At 47.1% G+C, this 21267-nt stretch overlaps 1 protein-coding gene across 1 annotated transcript; it reads right to left on the reverse strand.

Annotated features, from left to right (window-relative positions):
* Positions 1-890: 890 nt before the first annotated feature.
* Positions 891-8380, reverse strand: MUL1 (mitochondrial E3 ubiquitin protein ligase 1). The gene is made up of 5 exons (XM_044278610.1): positions 8306-8380; positions 7616-7737; positions 6976-7063; positions 4698-4818; positions 891-2356 (listed from the first exon to the last, which is right to left on the reverse strand). The coding sequence occupies exons 2-5, from the start codon at positions 7733-7735 to the stop codon at positions 1636-1638; spliced, it is 1050 nt and encodes a 349-aa protein (XP_044134545.1). The 5' UTR covers positions 7736-7737; positions 8306-8380; the 3' UTR covers positions 891-1635.
* Between the last annotated feature and the right edge of the window lie 12887 nt (positions 8381-21267).

Below are 21267 nucleotides of genomic sequence, written 5' to 3' on the forward strand. Positions count from 1 at the left end.
ATCCTACAATTCATCCAAACCTACATGCCTAAGGACTAGGATCATTCTGTAATGCACTGCTATATACCACATATTCTAAATCATCCATAATCAAGTCCAAAAAGAGAAGCAGCACTCCAAACCCTCAGTGGGGTAAGAACATGACCCCCAGTAACCGTCTACCAGATCAGAATTCAGGATATTGTTTGCTGCTTGAGGAGGACAAGTTCTCCGGATCTTCTATCTACTTAAATCAAAATTAATACGGTTTAAAAAAAAGGACTCAATTCCAATTTCAAGTTCAATCAAGGGATAGGTGGGGATGGGACTTGTAGAAAAGGGGAGTGAGACTTAGCTTTCTACACATTTACATAAGAATTAATGTCATTTACAAGAATTCAGCTTTGATGCTTCCGGAGGCTGAACCTTTTCTTCTCCAGTCGGAGGCAGCGATCCCTTGTCTTTTGAGGGGATGAACAGTTTTTCACCATATTTTTTGCATGGCCCATTGATATACTTGTATAGGTTAATCATGTCTCTAATCAAAACGAAATAAATGTAATTCTTTTACTCTTTCCTGATATCTAAGACCCTCCATGCCCCTTATCAGTATAGTCGCTCTCCTCTGTACTTTTTCCAGCTCGAGGGCATCCTTTCTATGGAACGGTGCCCAGAACTGAACTGCATATTGCAGATGAGGCCGCACCAACGCTTTGTAAAGTGGTAATATTACATCCATGCCCCGCGAGTCCATGCCTCGTTTAATACAGGACAATATCCTGGTGGCCTCAGAAGCAGCTGATTGACATTGTGCCGTTATTTTATCTATGATCTCTACATCATACTTGCATCATTTTCCTGTAGATGAGAAAAAAAGTTGTAATGGAAAAATATTGAATGTGACCACTAGATGTCAGCACAGGAGCACAAGTGCTTATAGGAAGACGTGTACCCCACATCAGATAATATTTTATTATGTACAGTGTGACACACCACGGAAAAGAACGCCAATGCTGATGTAGCGGCATCCACGTGACAGCCCACATTTACATTCATTTCCTTGCAATTTTCTTTTGATGCCGCACTTCATTAACAGACGTCAGCGCTTTACTTTTTCATCACCAGGCAACACCTCATGTAATGCACATTTATTGAGACCCGTGCTGCCATAACGTGACACTTCCTGCAAACCACCCGTGATCTTTGGTAAATTTGCAAACCAGGAAAAATAACATATTTTAATTATTGACAAAAATAGAATTTTCTATAGAGATTTTCACCCAAAATTCCGGAGATAAGACGACGATCCCTTTAAAATATTATGATGGTGACCGCTCAGAAGATCCATCGGATAAGCGGCCTCCAGACCTAGTACTGATGTGTAAAAGGATCACTCCATCAGAGGAGTTATCAGATGGGAGTCCCAGTACAGTCCTTGGAGTAATCTATCGAATTTCTATCCAGTCCTTTCTTAGTAATATCTGTTTCTGAGAAAGCTGGGTGACAACTGCTGCAGCCGCCATAAGGATTCCACTGAGGACGGCCAAATTATCACTGCCTGACTATGCACAATTGCCCTTCAGGAGTCTGGAAAAGCTGGATGATAACCCCTGTGGGAGCTGTAATGACAGCTACATTGGCAGTCGCCCACCTTTCCTAGCTGTTATACAAGGGCACCATTCTGGAAATACTATTCCTGCATATGGGGCATTTTTTGGGCTCGGGAAGGGCCTGGTAGCACTGGTAACAGGAGCAGACATGCCCGCACTCCAGGAAGACACAGGACTTCTGGTGACTGAGGCAGATGCTGCAGGCGTTGCGAGCCTCCTCGTCTTCTCCATCTTCATTCCTGGCGGTGGCCTCTTCGAACTCCCTCTGCAGCTGCTGCAGACGTTGCTTCTCTTTGTGTTTCCGGTACTGGCGCCGCAGGATGAAGAAGAGGGTGACACACGTGGCCACCCCGCAAATCAACGTCAGGATCTTCCAGAGCCGGACCTGAGACTCCTGACGCTGCACCAAGGAGTCATAATCCAGGCTGCTGAGGTAGTACAGCATCCCGGCCTTGGGCGGCTGTAGTTTCAAGATTTTGTTGTCTAGGACCAGCTCACCCACACCCGTTACTGTGGCCCCCATTTTCAGCATCTCTTCCGTCTCCTGGATACCCTTCGGCCTCTCCCCTGTAATGAAGTGCCCCACGACGTTGGTGAAGGACTGTATGGTGGGGTGGAACTTCTCGTAGACCGTCTCCAGGTCCAACTCAGCCGCATCTAGGGGTTTAATTATGCGGATGGATGGGCCGAGGTCGTCACAGTCGTCTCGCGTCAGATCGAAGGGCACGGTGTTGGTTCTCTGGTGGATGACTTTCTCTTGGTCGTTCCTATAAGAGACACAGGCCAAATGCATGGTTATTACTGTTGCATGTCACTGCATCTCGAGTCCAGACCCAGCTTTTCCAGACTCCAGAATTGTTAATCTTGAAGGAACATCCTTGTACGTACTACTACTGCAAAACTGGGCAAGTGAAGCCTGGGAAAGCTGGATGACATCACACATATTTAGTAATAACCAAGCTTTACCGCTCTCCTGATGGGTCCTATGTGCAGTACTGTATGCCGCAGTAGATCCTCTGCTCCTATACAACTACACAGATAGGCAGATATGCTTTTCTGCAGCCTGGTGAAGCTGGGTCAGCATCTATCATGACCATTTTGACTATAACCCTGGGCTACTTATTCATGGAGACACACTCTTCTTTCCTTTCTATTGTATAATTATGCAGCTTTACCTTTCAGGCGTCTAGGAAACCTGGGTAACAATCTCTGAGGCAGAAGTAATAGCAGTTACATTACGGTCACCCAGCTTTTCCAAACTCCTGAATGTTCAATCAGCCGTAATGCATTGCATGCACCTCGACCGCTGCTTAACTTGGCAGCTTTGCTCTAAAAAAGCTGGAGCTTTAATAGCACTTATACTAGGTGTCACTCAACTTTCCAGACTCCTGAATGGGCAGTCTGATGCATTATTCGGCAGTATATCCTCTGCTGCATAACCAGGCAGATTGGCTTTTAAAGAACCTGGTAAAGCTGGGTGATCCAGTTATGGGACCCGTGTCCAGACTATGATGGTTATCATCCAGCTTTATCAGAATCCTGAAAGGTCAATCTGTCATGTCAGGCACTGGTACATCCTCTGCTTATCCTTCTTCTACAATGTGCCTTTCTGGACTCTGGGAAAGGAGGGAGATAACCTGCTATGATGGAAGTCACCTACTTGTATCACACAGTTGAGCCCTACAGCAGATTTGCCTTTCTGGAGCCTGAGAAAGCTGGGTCATAAAGGCTGAAGGGGCTGTAGTGGCAGTCATACAGGTTGTCACCCAGCTCTCCTACTTAGGCTACTTTCACACTTGCGGCAGAGTGATCCGGCAAGCAGTTCCATTGCCGGGACTGCCTGCCGGATCCGGCAATCTGCATGCAAACGGACAGCATTTGTAGACGGATCCAGATCCGTCTCACAAATGCATTGCGAGAACGGATCCGTCTCTCCGGATGTCATACGGACAAACGGATCCGTTTCTATTTTTTTTCACATTTTTAAAAAAGGTCTGCGAATGCACAGACTGGAAGGATGGATCCGGCATTGCAGTATTTTTAATGCCGGATCCGGCACTAATACATTCCTATGGAAAAAAATGCCGTATCCGGCATTCAGGCAAGTGTTCCGTTTTTTTGCCCGGAGATAAAACCGTAGCATGCTGCGGTATTATCTTTGTCCTGAACAGTCATAAAGACTGAACTGAAGACATCCTGATGCATCCTGAGCGGATTGCTCTCCATTCAGAATGCATTAGAATATAACTGATCAGATCTTTTCCGGTATTGAGCCCCTGTGACGGAACTCTATGCCGGAAAAGAAAAACGCTAGTGTGAAAGTGCCTTTACAAACATATAACAGCTCGGCAGAAGAGGACGACTCGGGAACATGTGTTTACTGACGATCTGTCCATTTTACAGGAGACGCGCTTTAATTATTTGCCGAAGTTCGGCAGATGGCAGGGAGCGCGGGGCACGTGTCAGGTGACTGCACCTGGGGTGATAGCGCAGGAAGCGTGCCGGCTGTATCCTAGCAAACCAGGCTCTAATGATTAACGAGTGTGACCAGGTCCAGAAAGACAAGCGTCTTATCGGTGGACAAATCTCCCCTACATCCGGACAGCTGCTTCCTGTCCACAAAGTACGCACAAACGGAAAGACGGCAAAGAAAGAGTTAAGCTGCAGGCTTTATTAAAGATACAGTACCATTCAAAATAATCTGCAGTCCTGAATCGTCCTCTTCCGGCAACTTAAAAACTGTGAGCCATTAGATCAGCTCCTGGAAAAGCTGAGTGACAACCAATACAGCCAACAGGACGGCTCCCACACAAGTTGTCACTCACCTTTCCTACAACCCTGAATGGCATAAGAGCCTAATTATGCAACATCCCTCACAAATCCACCAGGGAAGCTCAACCTACGGCCCCTCCAGCTGTGGCAAAACTACAGCTCCCAGCATGCCCTAATAGCTCTAGGCTGTTGGGAGTTGTAGTTTTGCAACAGCTGGAGTGCCACAGGTTGGGCATCCCTGCCCTCTACAAATGCAATAGTTGCTTTATGAAATCAGGAGGACCTTTCCAAGCAAATCCTTTCAAATCCATCAGGGCGGGCAGACACGTGACTCACCAGAGGTGGGTGGTCCTGTTCCAAACCATCTTGTGCTCCTTTAAGGAGAGCCTGTGGATGACGCCTCGGCAGTTCTCGACAAACTGACTGCTCAGCGACTCCTTCACCGACCTCACGACCCCTGAAACATAATTAATATTACCAGAAATAAGACACGGAAACACAGCCAAAACAAGGCTGACCCATGGAGGCATGGACCCCACAAGACCTCTGAGGTGTCCTGTGGTCTCTGGCAGCAGATCCTGTAAGTTGCTCGGTGCGGCCTCCATGGATCGGACTTTTTGGATGTTTCCAGCACAGATGACGATCACATTGAGATCTGGGGAATCTGGAGACAAGTCATCACATTCATTTCTTTGTCGTGTTCCTCGGCCAGTACATTATCCTGCTGAAAGGGGCCACTGCCAATAGGGGGCGCCACTGCCATGAGGAGGGTATACTTGTGCGTACAATGTTTAGGTTTTTGGCACTTGTCACGTCCACATGATGTCGAGACCCAAAGTTTTCAGAAGAACATTGCCCAGATCATAACACAGCTTGTCTTGTTCCATTAGTGCAACTGGTGGCATCACTCAGCCATTCGCATCATGTAACGCGATTCCTCAGACCAGACCACCTTCTCCCATTGCTCCATGGTCCACTTCTGATGCTCACGTGGCCACTATAGGCACTTTCAGCAGTGGACGGGGGTAAGTATGAGAACTCTGAACAATCTGCAGCTACACAAGTCCTGTGTGATCTGACACCTTTCTATCACAGCCGGCAGTAACGTTGTCAGCAGTCTTCTCTACAGTGGCTCTTCTGTGGGATCGGACCAGATTGGCTAGCCTTCATTCTCTGCACGTCAATGACCCTGCTGCTGGTTCACTGCTTCTCCTTCCTTCATCCACTTCTGGTAAGTTCTAACTCCTACATAACAAGAAGACCCCCACAGGACCTGCCATTTTGGAGGAGCATTGACTCTAGACATAATCTGGTCCTTGTCACAGTCGCTCTGATCCTTACACTTGCCGATTCTTCCTGCTTCCAACACATCAATTTCAAGACCAGACAGGACACTTGCAGCCTAATCTATCCCACCCTCTGACAAGCGCCATTGTCACCAGATGATCAATTGTTATGCACACAACAGTGTAACTAGAAATGACAGCAAATTTTTGAATGGGGCCCACCTTCCCCCAATAAGTTCTTCGCAACCCCCTCCTTTCATGCAACCCCCACTCCTGAGGCTAGTAAAGATCGCTCTCTCCGACCAGGCCCAGCAGCCGCTCCGTCCGTTTCCTACGCTGTATATAAAGTCATTGTATAAGGGTACTTTCACACTTGCGGCAGAGGATTCCGGCAGGCGGTTCCGTCTCCGGAACTGCCTGCCGGATCCGCCAAAATGTATGCAAACTGATGGCATTTGCCAGACGGTTCAGGATTCTGATCCGTATGACAAATGGATTGAAATGCCGGATCCGTCTCTCCGGTGTCATCCGGAAAAACGGATCCGGCATTTTATTTTTATTTTCACATTTTTGCGGTCTGAGTATGAGCAGACTGCAATGCTGGATCCGTTTTGCCGGAACACTCGGGGCCGGATCCGGCATTAATGCATTTCAATAGGAAAAAAGGCAAGTGTTCCGGAATTTTGGATGGAGATAAAACCGCAGAATGCTGCGGTATTATCTCCGTCCTGAAAAGTCAAAAAGACTGAACTGAAGACATCCTGATTAGTGTTGAGCGAACTTGTGTTTTAAGTTCTGCGTCCAAAGTTTGGGTTATCGAAGAATCGTGTTATGGATTCCGCTACCACGGACCATAACGGAATTTAGAATCCATAATGCGATTCTTCGATAACCCGAACTTTAGACGCCGAACTTAAAACACAAGTTCGCTCAACACTAATCCTGATGCATCCTGAACGGATTTCTCTCCATTCAGAATGCATGGGGATAAAACTGATCAGTTCTTTTCCGGTATAGAGCCCCTAGGACGGAACTCAGCACCGGAAAAGAATTAGGCCTCTTTCACACTTGCGTTGTCCGGATCCGTTGTGTACTCCATTTGCCGGAATTACACGCCGGATCCGGAAAAACGCAAGTGAACTGAAAGCATTTGAAGACGGATCAGTCTGATAGCTGTAGTGCCGGAGTGAGACTAGCCTAAAATCCTCTAACGAGGAAGCAGAAAACAAACGCAACTAGAATCCCAATATAATTGCGCTGTCCCTTTAACCCATTCAGGGGCTTGGCCACAAGAGCTTACACTCAGGGTATAGAAATGTAAAACTTACCTTCAATAACAGCATAGGGGACGCACTTTCCAGGCAAATCCATGAGGATGTTCGGTAAATCATCATCTAAAGAGATTTTCTTAGCTCCCTTTAAATAAAGCAAGAAAAACATTTCGAGGGGTTGTCCAACCAGCCAGCTCAGGAGATCGTCTTGTAATAAAGAATAGATGACTACTTAACTGTCAGATCCCGCCGCGATGCCCTAGATCAGGGATGGCCAACTTGAGGCTCTCCAGCTGTTGCAAAACTACAACTCCCATCATGCCTAGACTGTCAACAGCTATCAGCTTACAGCAGGGCATTGTGGGAGTTGTAGTTTTCCAACAGCTGGAGAGCCGCAGGTTGGCCATGCCTGCCCTAGGTATTTCGGCTGCAGCTGTGACGGATCACATCGACAACCCATGAGCGCTCCGCCACAGCCGATCACTGAAGAAGACAGCGATTGGCTGCAGCGGTCACATGTTGCTGACGTGGCGTCACTGCTGCAGCCGGGAATGGCAGTCAGGGGTCTGTAGTCACCTAATCTTTATTACAGGTTGACCCCATGAGCCGTCCAGTCTCCTATATGAAACCAGACAACCCCTTTAAGGCGACCCAGAAATCTCCTCAACAAGTGCAACGACCGCCGACAACGTCTTACCTTGAGCGTCTGCACACTGTGATATTTACGGCGGTAAACCGAGTAGAAGATGGCGGTGACTGCGGAGCTGGAGGCCAACAGAATGATCTGCCCCAGGGACGGCCGCCCGTTACTTTCCATCTCTGCAAAACGCAAACAGAAGAGCGACATTTTATGGTGATTATTACAGATCCGGACAACCGGCGGCGTTCTCCGACACGTGACGCGCGTCTCGTTTGATCACGTGGCACGCAATATCTGAACCGCGCAAATTACACTGTGGCGTTAATGGGAGAAAAAGTTGTTGTGCAGCCCCAAGCTAAAATCCTGGATGGGATAAATGCCGACCATTGACAAGAGGGTTTCCCCCCAGTCCGACAGGCGCTCAAATATTAATTAACGCATGACGCGGTCTCTTAAAGGGACAGACACACATATATATGGCCAGAAATGAATAAGGGACCACATAGCGGCCTGACACTGTTGCTGAACAACTGAGGGCATAAGGAGCCACAATGACCCCAAATGTCACATAAAGTGGTCTCATGGGTCTGTTAAAGGTGGAGTGTCCCCTAAATGGCCGTGGTCCCTATGACAGTAAGCACAACACAGCGCTGTCTACACTCTCACGGGCAGCAGAACTACACCCAGCCCGGTATCTAAGAGGTTAAACGACACCCTTTTCTTTCACTGACCCCCTTTAACACTCACTTCCTGCTCATGCGCCGCCGAAGGTTGATGACGTCACGAATGGGCAGGGAAGCCGCGGCGCTGCCCAAAGCTCTGCTCACGGGGTGGGCGTGGCTTGTCCTAAGCCCCGCCCTGTGTCAGTCATGTGACTATGATCCTTAGCTATAAGTAGCTGCCGCGCCTCAGGAGCCTGTAGACGGCAGAGGTCGCTGGGGGTTACAGTTGGCTGCTCGGTGATACTTAAAGGCTCCATATCTGATGTATGAGCAGATTGCTATTCAGGAGTGTAGGAAAGCTGTGTGATGGCAGCTGTGGCAGCCTATGTGTATATAGTGCAGTACTGGATTGAGTTGTGTAAAAAAAAAAATGTCGCAGACACGAAGCAGCTGAATTGGAAGTGTGTTTCACTGATATTACATGCTGAAATCAGCTTTCCGTTTTTTTCACAGTGAAATACGCGTAGTTGGTTACAGTCTCTTCACGATAGGGGGGTGTCCTCTCTTCGCAACTGTTTCACAAAATGTTTTCCACAAGAAAATCTGCACGTGAGCTGCAACGCGGATTGTAAAATCTGCAGCACGCCTATGGCGGTTTGTGGTTTTCCGCCACAGATATTACCCTTTGCAGTGCAGATGCTGAAATCAGCGGCAAACCGGAAGATCCGCAGAGGCCCATCCCGTTCCATGAGGCTAATTTCAGAGGTCCAGAAAAATGGTCTGTGTAAGGCTACATGCCCACGACTGTGTGCGTTGTGCAATTTACGGAACCGACAGCCAATTGTAGAAATGCCTATTCTTGTCCACAAAATGGACAAGACTAGGACATGTTCTATTTTTATTTTTTTGCCGGGCCACAGGGAACGAAGCAACAGATGCGGACAGCACGCAGACTGCTGTCTGTATGTTTTACAGCCCCACTGAAGTGAATAGGTCCGCGTCCAAGCCACAAAAAATGCATCTCAGATGTGGACCCAAACAACGGTCGTGTGGAAGAGGCCTAAGGGCCACAATTTCATGGACCGACCCTAGTGTGGCTGACCGCAACTCGCTGCATCGTCGCAATTTTCAACACTGTGAGTTTCAGCCCAACCACGGGAGTCCTGTAGCGAAATGATGCGCTGCCTACAAGACCCGCAGCATCGTGAACCACTTCTCCAGATAAGGCACACAAAAGCTCGCTTGGCCTTTGCAAAAGCTCATCTGGACAAAGAAGAAGACTTCTGGTCTTCTGTGTTATGGCAGATGAAACAAAAATTGAATTGTTTGGTCACAATGATGTTTCCTTCATTTGGAGTAAAAAAAGGAGAAGCCTTGAACCCAAAGAACACCATCCCCACTGTCAAACATGGTGGTGGGAACCTAATACTTTGGGGGTGTTTTTCAGCCAATGGACCAGGGACCCTGATCACGGTAAATGGCACCATGGAAAAAGAGCAATACATGAGGATTCTCAACGACAACATCAGGCAGTCTGCAGAGAAACGTGGCCTTGGGCACCAGTGGACATTTCAGCAGGACAATGACCCAAAACACACAGCAAAAGTGGTGAAGAAATGGTTAGCAGACAACATGAACGTTTTGGAGTGGCCCAGCCAGAGTCCAGACTGGAATCCAATTGAGAATCTGTGGAGGGGCTAAAGATCAGGGTGATGGCAAGAAGACCCTCCAACCGGAAAGATTTGGCGCTCATTGCCAAAGATGAATGGGCAAAAATACCTGTGAAGACCTGCAAAAAGCTGGTCTGCAATTATAGGAAGCGTTTGATTGCTGTAATAGCCAATAAAGGCTTTTCTATTGATTATTGAGAAGGGTATGAATAATTTTGGACTGGACACTTTTTGCTCAAATGTAAATAAAAGCTGAGAAATGTTTTTTTCCCATAATAATGCCGCTTGTACATCGTCTTATCTTTCGGGAGACACCTACGTCATTTCCCGTCAAAAAATTACTTGCTGGTTGAATAAAAGTAACTTTAAGTCACAATTTGCCAGGGGTATGAATAATTATGGGCAGCACTGTACATGTGTGTTTTCCACTCCATTGAAATGGGGAGCGTGGACCCCTGTTCTCATGATCGTCGGCTTCCTGATGATCCGACACCTGCCTTCTATCCAGTGAACAGGGGATAAGTTGTCTTAATGGGAATACCCCTTTAAATGTTGCTAACTTGCCAGTCAGTGTAGCACATGGGTGTTCGTTCCCGATAATCAGCCCGTGTGGGGTACCTTCACACTAGCGTTATTCTTTTCCGCCACTGAGTTCCGTCCTAGGGGCTCTATACCGGAAAATAACTGATCAGGTATATCCCCATGCATTCTGAATAGAGAGCATTCCGTTCAGGATGTCTTCAGTTCAGTCTTTTTGCCATTTCAGGACGGAGAAAATACCGCAGCATGCTGCGGTTTTATCTCCGGCCCCCCAAAAAACTGAACACTTGCCGGATTCAGCATTAATTTACATTGAAGTGTATTAGTGTCGGATCCGTCATTAAGTGTCCCGGCAAAATGGATTCTGCATTCCCGTAGACTGAAAAAAATGCAAAACAAATTTATACCGGATCCGTTTTTCCAGATGACACCGGAGAGATGGATCCGGCATTTCATTGCATTTGTCAGACGGATCCGGATCCGTCTGACAAATGCCATCAGTTTGCATACGTTTTGCCGGCGACAGAACTGCCTGCCAGAATCCTCTGCTGCAAGTGTGAAAGTACCCTAAAAGGGCCTTAGGGCTCATTCAGACGTCCGTATGTGTTTTGCGATCCGCAAATTGTGAATACGCAAAACACGGATACCGGGCGTGTGCGTTCCACATTTTGAGGAACACGTATAGCCAGCCCTATGATAGAAATGCCTATTCTTGTCGGCAATTGCGGGGACAAGCTTTATCTTTTTTGCAGGAACGGTTGTGGACAGCACACGGTCTGCTGTCCGCATCTTTTGCGGCCCCGTTGAAATGAATGGGTCCATACCAAAATACGGTTGTGTGGATGAGCCCTTAAAGGGAGCTTGTCACCAGGCAATTTACTGCTAAACCGGGCACAATTTAGCAGGGTCGTTCACTAAGACAAGCTTTTTACGCCAGTCTTGGATTCCCCCTTACACTACATGCAGCTCATTATAAATTTGGCGCATCTATGGCGGTCCTTGCATCTGGTGATAAAACTACACCTGGCTGGAATAGTTTTTTGCCAAAATTTCCCCCTGTTTCCAGGCATAAATGTTAGTAAATTTGCTGGGGCCAGAGTCCTAGCTGCTGCTCCGCAACTAAATATTCAGCCTATTTTTTAGGACTTAATAAATGACCCCCAACGTCTTGTAGGATTAGCTCAGCTCAGTGTAATCATACCTTTCACTTAGCGATCTGTTGCTTTATTCTGGAGAAAAAGTGCTTTTGATCCATATGCAAATTAGCAATTAAGTGCACTGAGGGCGGGCCCAAGATACTCTGCGTGCTTTTGCTCCTCCTGCTTCCTCAGCCCCTCCCTCTTCTTGATTGACAGGGCCAGGTTCCTACACAGTGGCCTCCCCTGGCCATGTACAGTTTTTTGTTTTCAGTCATAATCCTGTGTAAAATGCAAAAAAAAAAACACTGATATGTTTAGATTTTTATTAATTATTCAGACCCAAGACCAGGCTTCAAACTAGACCTCTGAATCATCAGACCCCAGACCAGAACCATATTTAGCAGACTCCTAACCCCCAAATTACCAGACTCCAATATCCTTCCCATCCTTGCTTTCATCAGGTCTCCTTGGTCCTCTTGACTTTCGGGTGGTACCTTGCTGGAACTCCGGACACTGGCTGGCGCCATGACCCCTCTTTGCCGCGGCCGGCTCTGCAGAGAACGTCCCTAGGGTCCATTCACACGTCCGTATGTGTTTTGCGGATCCGAAAAACACGGAAACCGGCAATGTGCGTTCCGCACTCTCCTAGAAAATGCATTTTCTCGTCCGCAATTGCGGACAAGAATAGGACATGGTTACGAATAGTCGGGCGGCACTGCGTAAAGGTATGGGTGCGCGGTTAGCGGACGTCACTCCGGAAGCTTGAATGAAGGAAGGAACCGCCACTCCTTTGTACTGCAATTATATCAGGTTTATTCGCCACTCATAGAAGAGGTGACGCGCGTTTTCGACACATGCAAGTGCCTTTATCAAAACAATGTAAGCAGCAGGATCCTTGCGCAACAGAAGTGCAGATCCGCAAATGCGGATGCGGACAGCACATTCCGGCTCCATTAAAAATGAATGGGTTCGCACCTGTTCCGCAAAACTGCGGAACGGATGCGGACCCATTTTGCGTATGTGTGAATAGACCCTAACACTGATTAATGTCAGTACATTGTGTGCTGGCCAGCCCGGGCCCACCCTGAGACCTCGGACCCCATAACAGACACTGAGGCTGTGATAGCACTAGTTACGCCTCTGGCTGGATGAAGACCCCTTTAGAAGCTGTAATGGTGACCCTGTTGTTGATCACCCAGCTTTCTCAGAAACAGTTAAGCTCCGGACCCTCCTGCTGTTCGCAGAACATTACACTGCGGGGGTCCAGATGTTCTATTGAGACCCCACAGGAGGAGACGCTGAATGACTTATGATGAAATATTCCTTCTCTTATTGACATTTCTTGATTTGACCTGAATGTCTTCATCTTACATAAGACCGCGCTGTAACCGGGTCACCATTTCTCGTACTTTCGTATTCCAGATCTTGGCGCCGTCTCCTTCCATCTTTGGATCCAGTTAAAGCTTCTGACGTATTGCCGCTGAGCTGCTAAATCGATATCCGAGCGCGTCACCGGCTGAATAGAGAAGAAAACGGGTTACTGGGTCAGAACCCAGCGTGGGGGCGTGACAAAGCGTCACCATGTCTGCTGCTATTCCTCTACTACAGCGCACCCAGCTTTCCCTGACTCCTGAATGGTAAATCTGTCCAGTAATGCAGCAGTACACCCTTCTCGCCTCATTCTGCATAATTAGAGGGGCATCTGGATGACGTCACCTCTCCCCCCTTGGATGATCACCCAGCTTTTCTAGGCTCCTGAAATCTTCAGCCTTTGGATCTATCACTTCCTGTAGTTCTGCTAAAGCCAAATGTACCAAAGGTGATCGACCTCAACACAAAAATAATCATTTACAGGGTTTCAATCACCATTAAATTTTATTTTAATATAATGTAGTATCAAAAGCTAGTTACTTTAGTAATTTGCTTTATGTTACAAAAATGTTCCAGTTGTGAGATAATCTCATACGCTCAGTTCCATCCCTCGATGGCCACCAGCAATAGCTACTGTGACAGTTACAAGGAAAGAGGAGCTGCAGCAGAAGGGACATGCCTCCTGAGCTGTGACATGGAGAGCGCTACATGAGAAAGGACACACCCCCTGAGCTGCAGATGAAAGGACACCCCCCCTGAGCTGCAGACGAAAGGACACACCCCCTGAGCTGCAGATGAAAGGACATACACCCTGAGCTGCAGATGAAAGGACGCACACCCTGAGCTGCAGATGAAAAGACACACACCCTGAGCTGCAGATGAAAGGACACACACCCTGAGCTGCAGACGAAAGGACACACCCCCTGAGCTGCAGATGAAAGGACATACACCCTGAGCTGCAGATGAAAGGACACACACCCTGAGCTGCAGATGAAAAGACACACACCCTGAGCTGCAGATGAAAGGACACACCCCCTGAGCTGCAGACGAAAGGACACACCCCCTGAGCTGCAGATGAAAGGACATACACCCTGAGCTGCAGATAAAAGGACACACCCCTTGAGCTGCAGATGAAAGGACACACACCCTGAGCTGCAGATGAAAGGACACACCCCCTGAGCTGCAGATGAAAGGACACACCCCCTGAGCTGCAGATGAAAGGACACCCCCCTGAGCTGCAGACGAAAGGACACACCCCCCTGAGCTGCAGACGAAAGGACACACCCCCTGAGCTGCAGATGAAAGGACACACCCCCTGAGCTGCAGATGAAAAGACACACCCCCTGAGCTGCAGATGAAAGGACACACCCCCTGAGCTGCAGATGAAAGGACACACCCCCTGAGCTGCAGATGAAAGGACACACAACCTGAGCTGCAGATGAAAGGACATGCCCCCATGAGCTGCCAGACCAAAGACTCTAGCCGAGCAATCAGAGCAATGAATGGAGAGATCTCTGGATCCATGTGAGGTGCAGGGCTGGTTCCAGCTTCATTAGAAAGAGGTTGTCATGTACTATATGATGTCCGATTTTGACTTTTACATTAATCAAAGGATAACCCATTTAGGTTAATCTCTCATCATCAGGTTGTTTTCAGGTCCAGGAGTCTGTTCTGATCAAATTGATCATATATCTTTTATAGAGCTTGGATCTGTTTCTCCTGACACAGAGCTCCTATATAAACAAGAGGAAAATGGCAGAATTGTCTGCCTGCAGCCACCACTAGAGGGAGCTCACTGAATACTAACTTATCAGCCTTAGGCTACATACACACAACTGCTGTTCAAAACGAGCATAATGGCAGGTTTTCATGGCCATTCTGCATCCATTTTGTGTCCGTTTTTCATTGCCGTTTTGCATCAATTTTTTTTTAAACGGCTGTATTCATTGGTTTAATTTTTTTAGCATCTCAATCCCAGCAGAGTGCCCTCAGTATCTATGATGAGGATTCAGAGGAGGGCAACTAAAGTAATAACTGGAGTGGGGGGACTAAAGGACCCAGAAAGATGATCAAAATTAGGGTTTTTCACTTTAGTAAAAAAATAGATGACTGAGAGGAGATCTAATTACTATGTATAAATATACCAGGGGTCAGTACAGAGATCACTCCCATCATCTATCTATCCCCAGGACTGTGATGAGGGGACATCCTCTGTGTCCAGGGCTGGCATTAGGGGAGGCAAACTGGGCAATTACCCTGGGCCCCCTTCCAGTCAGTGGCGGATGACGTTCGGGTTGGCAGGCCCAACACCGACCCGAACGCCCACATACTGTGGCAGGGCACGGGAGTGCATAGTTCCCCGCCCCGCCGCTGATCACCGCCTATGCGGTAGTGAAATCCTGGCGCAGGCGTGCATGACGGCGTCATCGCGCATGCCTGGCACATAGGTGTGTATTTAGCTTTTAGTTTTTTTTTTATTTAGTTTTTTTTTATTTTATGTGCTAACTTTGGGGGACATGGGGGGGACACACAGGAGGACATGTGAAGAGACAGTACATCGGGGGGAAATTGCAGTATGAGGGCAAATTACTATGTGGGGGGAAAATATTATGGTGAGATTACTGTGTTGGGGCAAATTATTATGGGATGGATTACTATGGGGGTGTAAATTACTATATGGGACAGTGTGGGGGAAACTACTGTGTGGGGGAAACTACTATGGGGCAGTGTGGGGGATTACTATATGGGGCAGCGTGGGGGGCCTTGCTATTGGGGAGGCACTGTAGGGGCAATTCTATTATTTCTGGGGATGCTATACAGGGATTATTGCCTGGAGCACAATAGAGGGTGGTATTATTACTGGGGGCACTCTAGGGACATTTGGGGTAATTTAACAAACTGGTGTAAAGTAGGACTGGCTTAGTTGCCCATAGCAGCCAATCAGATTCCACCGTTCATTTTTGACAGCTCCTTTTGAAATCCAGTTCTACTTTACACCAGTTTGATAAATGACCCGTATTATGTGTACTGGGGTCTCTATTTTTTCAGCAGTATAGGTACCTTGGGCATTGGGGGGCACAGTATTGGGGGTGACAGCAGGATGACACTGTGGGGACACCAGGACGGGGAGGTTGATGGAAAAGCAGAGAAGTCTAACGTGTCTGTGTTACAAACTCTGTAGAGACGAGATGCGGCTGAAAGAGTTAGTCATGGCGGTCTGGGTCTAATGGAGAAGAAGAGGAAAGAGAAGGTCTACATGACAGGAGATGTCCCTCGATGTAAGAGGTATGTGGTCACTATGACATATAGAAAGTGTTTTTAAAGGAGAGTTACACTTTAAAGACGATATTTGTTTGGCTTTCGAACCTGCTTCTTGTTTTTTTCAGTTAAAAGGTTTACCTGGGACCTTGATATGGACGGTCTATCCTCGGGATAGGTCATCAGTATCTGATCAGTGGGGATCCGACTCCTGACACCCCCGCTGATCAGCTGTTTGAAGAGGCCACGGCGCTGACCAGAGCTCCGGTGAGCACTGCGGTCTCTTTATAGTTCACCAAGCCCCGCGCCGTACATGAGACAGCAGAGATGCTTGGTAGTGCAGCTCATCTCTTTTCACTTGAATGGGACTGAACTGCAACTAGGCCATGTGACTGATATACAGTGACATCACTGGCCTCCCGATAGTTGATCGGCAGGTGTCCCGGGAGAAGGACGCCAGCCGATCTGATATTGATGACCTATCCTAAAGATAATCTTATACACTTTGCAGGTGCTGTATTACACTGCACGAGAATCTGCGTGGAAAAACCATGTGTAATCCGCAATCAGTGCAGGATGTGTGTGAATGTGCTGTCTGTGCAATATTTCTTTTGGGGCCCCACTTAAAATTTTGCCCAGGGCCACACTTTGTCTAAAATCATCCCTGTCTGTGTCTGGAGTAAAGAAGGTTTGTACACAAACATAGAAGAGGATTCTTTACGGTAAGAGCAGTGAGACTATGGAACTCTCTGCCGGAGGAGGTGGTGATGGTGAGTACAATAAAGGGATTCAAGAGGGGCCGGGATGTATTTCTGGAGTGTAATAATATTACAGGCTATAGCTACTAGAGAGGGGTCGTTATCCAGGGAGTTATTCTGATTGGAGTCGGGAAGGAATTTTTCATTCCCCTAAAGTGGGGAAAATTGGCTTCTACCTCACAGTTTTTTTTTGCCTTCCTCTGGATCAACTTGCAGGATGACAGGCCGAACTGGATGGACAGATGTCTATTTTCGACCTTATAAACTGTGTTACTATGTCCCCCTCTGTAATGCACCAAGGGTCTATAATGCCCATAGTAGCCCCAGTATATATGAGAGCCCCCCCCCCCCCCCCCGTGTGTGAAATCTCTCCAATAGTGCCCCCAGTATAAATTAGTCACTCTTTTGTTGGTTTCAAAATATACAGTATTTTTCGCCCTATAAGACGCACTCCCCCCCCCCCCCTTGTCTTATGGTCTGAATACTGCCATTTACACTGATACATCGCCGACCGTGATGCTGCACAGCGCGGCCGGCGGTGTATCAGCAGGGAGGGAGGAGGGGGGGCGGCATCTGGTTTAATGGCAGCAGGGCCCGGTGCAGTCACTGTATGCTATTACACCGGGCCCCGGTCACTGTAGTATTAATAGGTAACGTGTAGGCATGGGCGCTGCTCCGCCTGCTTCATTCATAAAGTGGGAGGAGCAGGTGCATGACATAGTTAATGACGTTACGCTGCCGCCGCCCGCCCGACCTGCCTACAGGAGTTTCAAGTGAGTACCGTACTCTATGTACTCTATGCTGCAGAGGATAACTATAGTTTACAACAGCTCCAATGCCTACACGTTACCTATTAATACTACAGTGAGCGGGGCCCGGTGTAATAGAATACAGTGACTGCATTACAACACCAGATTCTGTCCCCCACCCCCTGTATTGGGGGTCATACACTCACAGGGACACTGTTATGGGGGGGGGGGATCTGTGGATGACACATATATAGCATAAGATTCTATATATGTGTCATCCACAGATCCCCCATAACAGTGCCATTCACAGGGCCCCCACAATGGTGTGTCATCCACAGATCCACCATAATAGTGTCATCCACAGACCACCATTAGTTCAAAACCCACCAAAAGCACACCTTTTGGTTCAAAATATTTTTTTCTTATTTTCCTCCTCAAAAACCTAAGTACGTCTTATAGGGCGAAAAATACGGTAAATGTGATAAAAAAAATACTTACCTCATCCAATTGAAGGCTTCTGCACTGGAAGAACCTGATGCTCCCAGTGTCATGACATCACAGAGGGCTACTGTGGGGGGCCTTATATATACTGGGGCTACTATGGGGGGACAACCTGCACTGGGATACAGCAACTCAAGCCGCAGACTTGAAAAAAATAATACAAAAAAATATATATATATATATACCAATCATGGCCAAAAGTGTTGGCACTGCTGAAATTTTTACAGAAAATTAAGAATTTCTCCCAGAAAATTATTGCAGTTACACATGTTTTGTTATACACATGTTTATTTTCTTTGTGTGTATTTGAACAACACAAAAAAAAACGGAGAAAAAAAAAGCCAAAAATTACAATTTCATGCAAAACTCCAAAAATCGTTCGGACAAATTTGCCCTCAACTTAATATATGGTTGCACACCCTTTGGAACAAATAACTGAAATCAATCGCTTCCTAAAACCATCAACAAGCTTCTTACACTTCTCTACTGGAATTTTGGACCACTCTTCTTTTGCAGCAATTTTAAGATCTCTCAATGGGATTTAGATCCGGACTCATCGCTGGCCACATCAGAATTCTCCAGCGCTTTGTTCCCATCCATTTCTGGGTGCTTCTTGAAGTATGTTTGGGGTCATTGTCCTTCTGGAAGATCCATGAGCTTTCTGATGCTGGGTCCTACATTGGACCCAAAATCCTTTGGTAATCTTCAGATTTCATGAAGCCTTGCACACAGTCAAGGCGCCCAGTGCCAGAGGCAGCAAAACAGCCCTAAAACATCTTTGAACCTCCACCATATTTGACTGTAGGTACTGTGTTCTTTGTAGGCCTCATTGCATTTTCGGTAAACCTTAGAATGATGTGCTTTACCAAAAAGCTCTATCTTGGTCTCATCTGTAAACAAGACGTTTTCCTGGAAGGATTTTGGCTTACCCGCGTACATTTAGGCAAACTGCAGTCTAGCTCTTTTATGTCTCTGTGTCAGCAGTGGGGTCCTCCTGGGTCTTCTGCCATAGCATTTCATTTCATTCAAATGTCGACGAATAGTTCACGCTGACACTGATGTACCCGAGCCTGCAGGACATCTTGAATTTCTTTGGAACTTGATTGGGGCTGCTTTATCCACCACCTGGACTATCCTGCATTGCAACCTTTCATAAATTTTTCCCATCCACGTCCAGGGAGATTAGCTACAGAACCATGGGTTGTGAACTTCTTGATTATGTTGCGCACCATCAACAAAGGAACATCAAGATCTCTGGAGATGGACCTGTAACCTTGAGAATGTTGATATTTTTCCACAATTTTGGTTCTGAAGTCCTCAGACAGTTGTCTTCTCCTCTTTCTGTCCTCCATGCTTAGTGCGGCGCACACAGCAAAGATTGAGTCAACGTCTACCCTTTTTATCTGGTTTCAGGTGGCATTTTTATATTGCCCACACCTGTTATTTGCCACAGGTGAGTTTGAATGAGCGTCACATGCTTTAAACAAAGCTGTTTACCCACAATTTTGAAAAGGTGCTAACAATTTTGTCCGGACCATTTTTGGAGTTTGGTGTAAAATTATGTCCAATTTGCGTTTTTTCTCAGTTTTTTTTCCCGTGTTGCTCTTATACACAAAAGAAATAAACATCTGTAAAACAAAACGTGTAATTGCAATAATTTTCTGAGAGAGATTCACAAGGAGTGGACTGCGGCTGGAGTCAGCCCCATACAGAGGTATCCAGGACAGGAGCTACAAATGTCTCATTACTTGTGTCCACTCCTGACCCAGAGACAACATCAGAAGCGTCTTACCTGGACTATGGAGAAGGGCTGGACTGTTGCTTGAGACCTGTTTTCAGATGAAAGTAAATTTTACACTTCACTTGGAAATCAAGGTCTCAGAGTCTGGAGGAAGAGGGGAGAGGCCGCAATCCAAGGTGCTGGAGGTCCAGTGTGAAGTCTCCACAGTGATGGTTTGGGGAGCCATGTCATCTGCTGGTGCTGGTCCACTGTGTTATATCAAGTCCACAGTCACCTAGTGCTGTCAGCAGTTTAGCATGATCAAAACTGCTGACAGACTCCCTTCAGGTCCGTTTCACACAAGCGAGTATTCCACGCAGGTGCAATGCGTGATGCGAACGCATTGCACCCGCACTGAATCCGGACCCATTCACTTCAATGGGGCTGTGTACATAAGCGTTGGTTTTCACGCATAACTTGTGCGCTGCGTGAAAATCGCAGCATGCTCTATATTCTGCGATTTTCAAGCAAAGCTGGAAGTGAATGGGGCTGCGTTTTTCACGGATGGTTGCTAAGAGATGTTCTTTGTATACCTTCAGTTTTTTATCATGCGCGTGCAAAACGCATTAAATCGCATTGCACTCGTGCGATCGCAGGCAAAACTGAATGAACTTGCTTGCAAAATCGTCCGTATTTTTCACTGAACGCACCCGGACCTATTCTGCTCACGCTCGTCTGCAAGGGGCCTTAAGTGTGTATCTACACAAGCAAAATGTAAGACAGATCCCCATGAAAGTCGCATGTTGGTGTACACATCTCATGAGGGCTTTCTTCCAGAAATAGCTCCTCTCTTCTCCACGAGTGACAGGTATTGCAGCTCAGCCCCATTCACCTGAAGATGGACGCTAGAAGCAGACATATTTTCCTTTGCTGTAAGATTTCGGGGTGCATCTTGCCTGTGGAGCCCCCCTGACACGGAGCGCCCTCTGGTGGGAGGGTCTGTAATAACACCTCTTTTTCCCTTACTTTCCGAAGAGCTACAAAGTATCCAAGACCCAGAAAATATTCCAATAATAATTTTTGTCTCCTGGCAGTTTCCATGGCGACTCTGTGAAGTTTCGTTACTTGACATCATTTTCAGAACTTTGGTTGCCTTGGAAACAGAACGCAGTCGATAAATATAGAAAGTTTTCTTTCACTGCGGCGTCATCTAAATTAGTTTCGTGGTGGGGGGGGGGGGGAGAGGGGGATATTATTGAATATTTTACGCAGATTTCATTGATGTCAAGAAACAGAAAACCGGAGCGCGCTCATTCATGACATAGTGTGTGAAATGGGTCC

This window comes from Bufo gargarizans, chromosome 2 (genome assembly GCF_014858855.1).
Source record: "Bufo gargarizans isolate SCDJY-AF-19 chromosome 2, ASM1485885v1, whole genome shotgun sequence".
Lineage (NCBI taxonomy): Eukaryota > Metazoa > Chordata > Amphibia > Anura > Bufonidae > Bufo > Bufo gargarizans.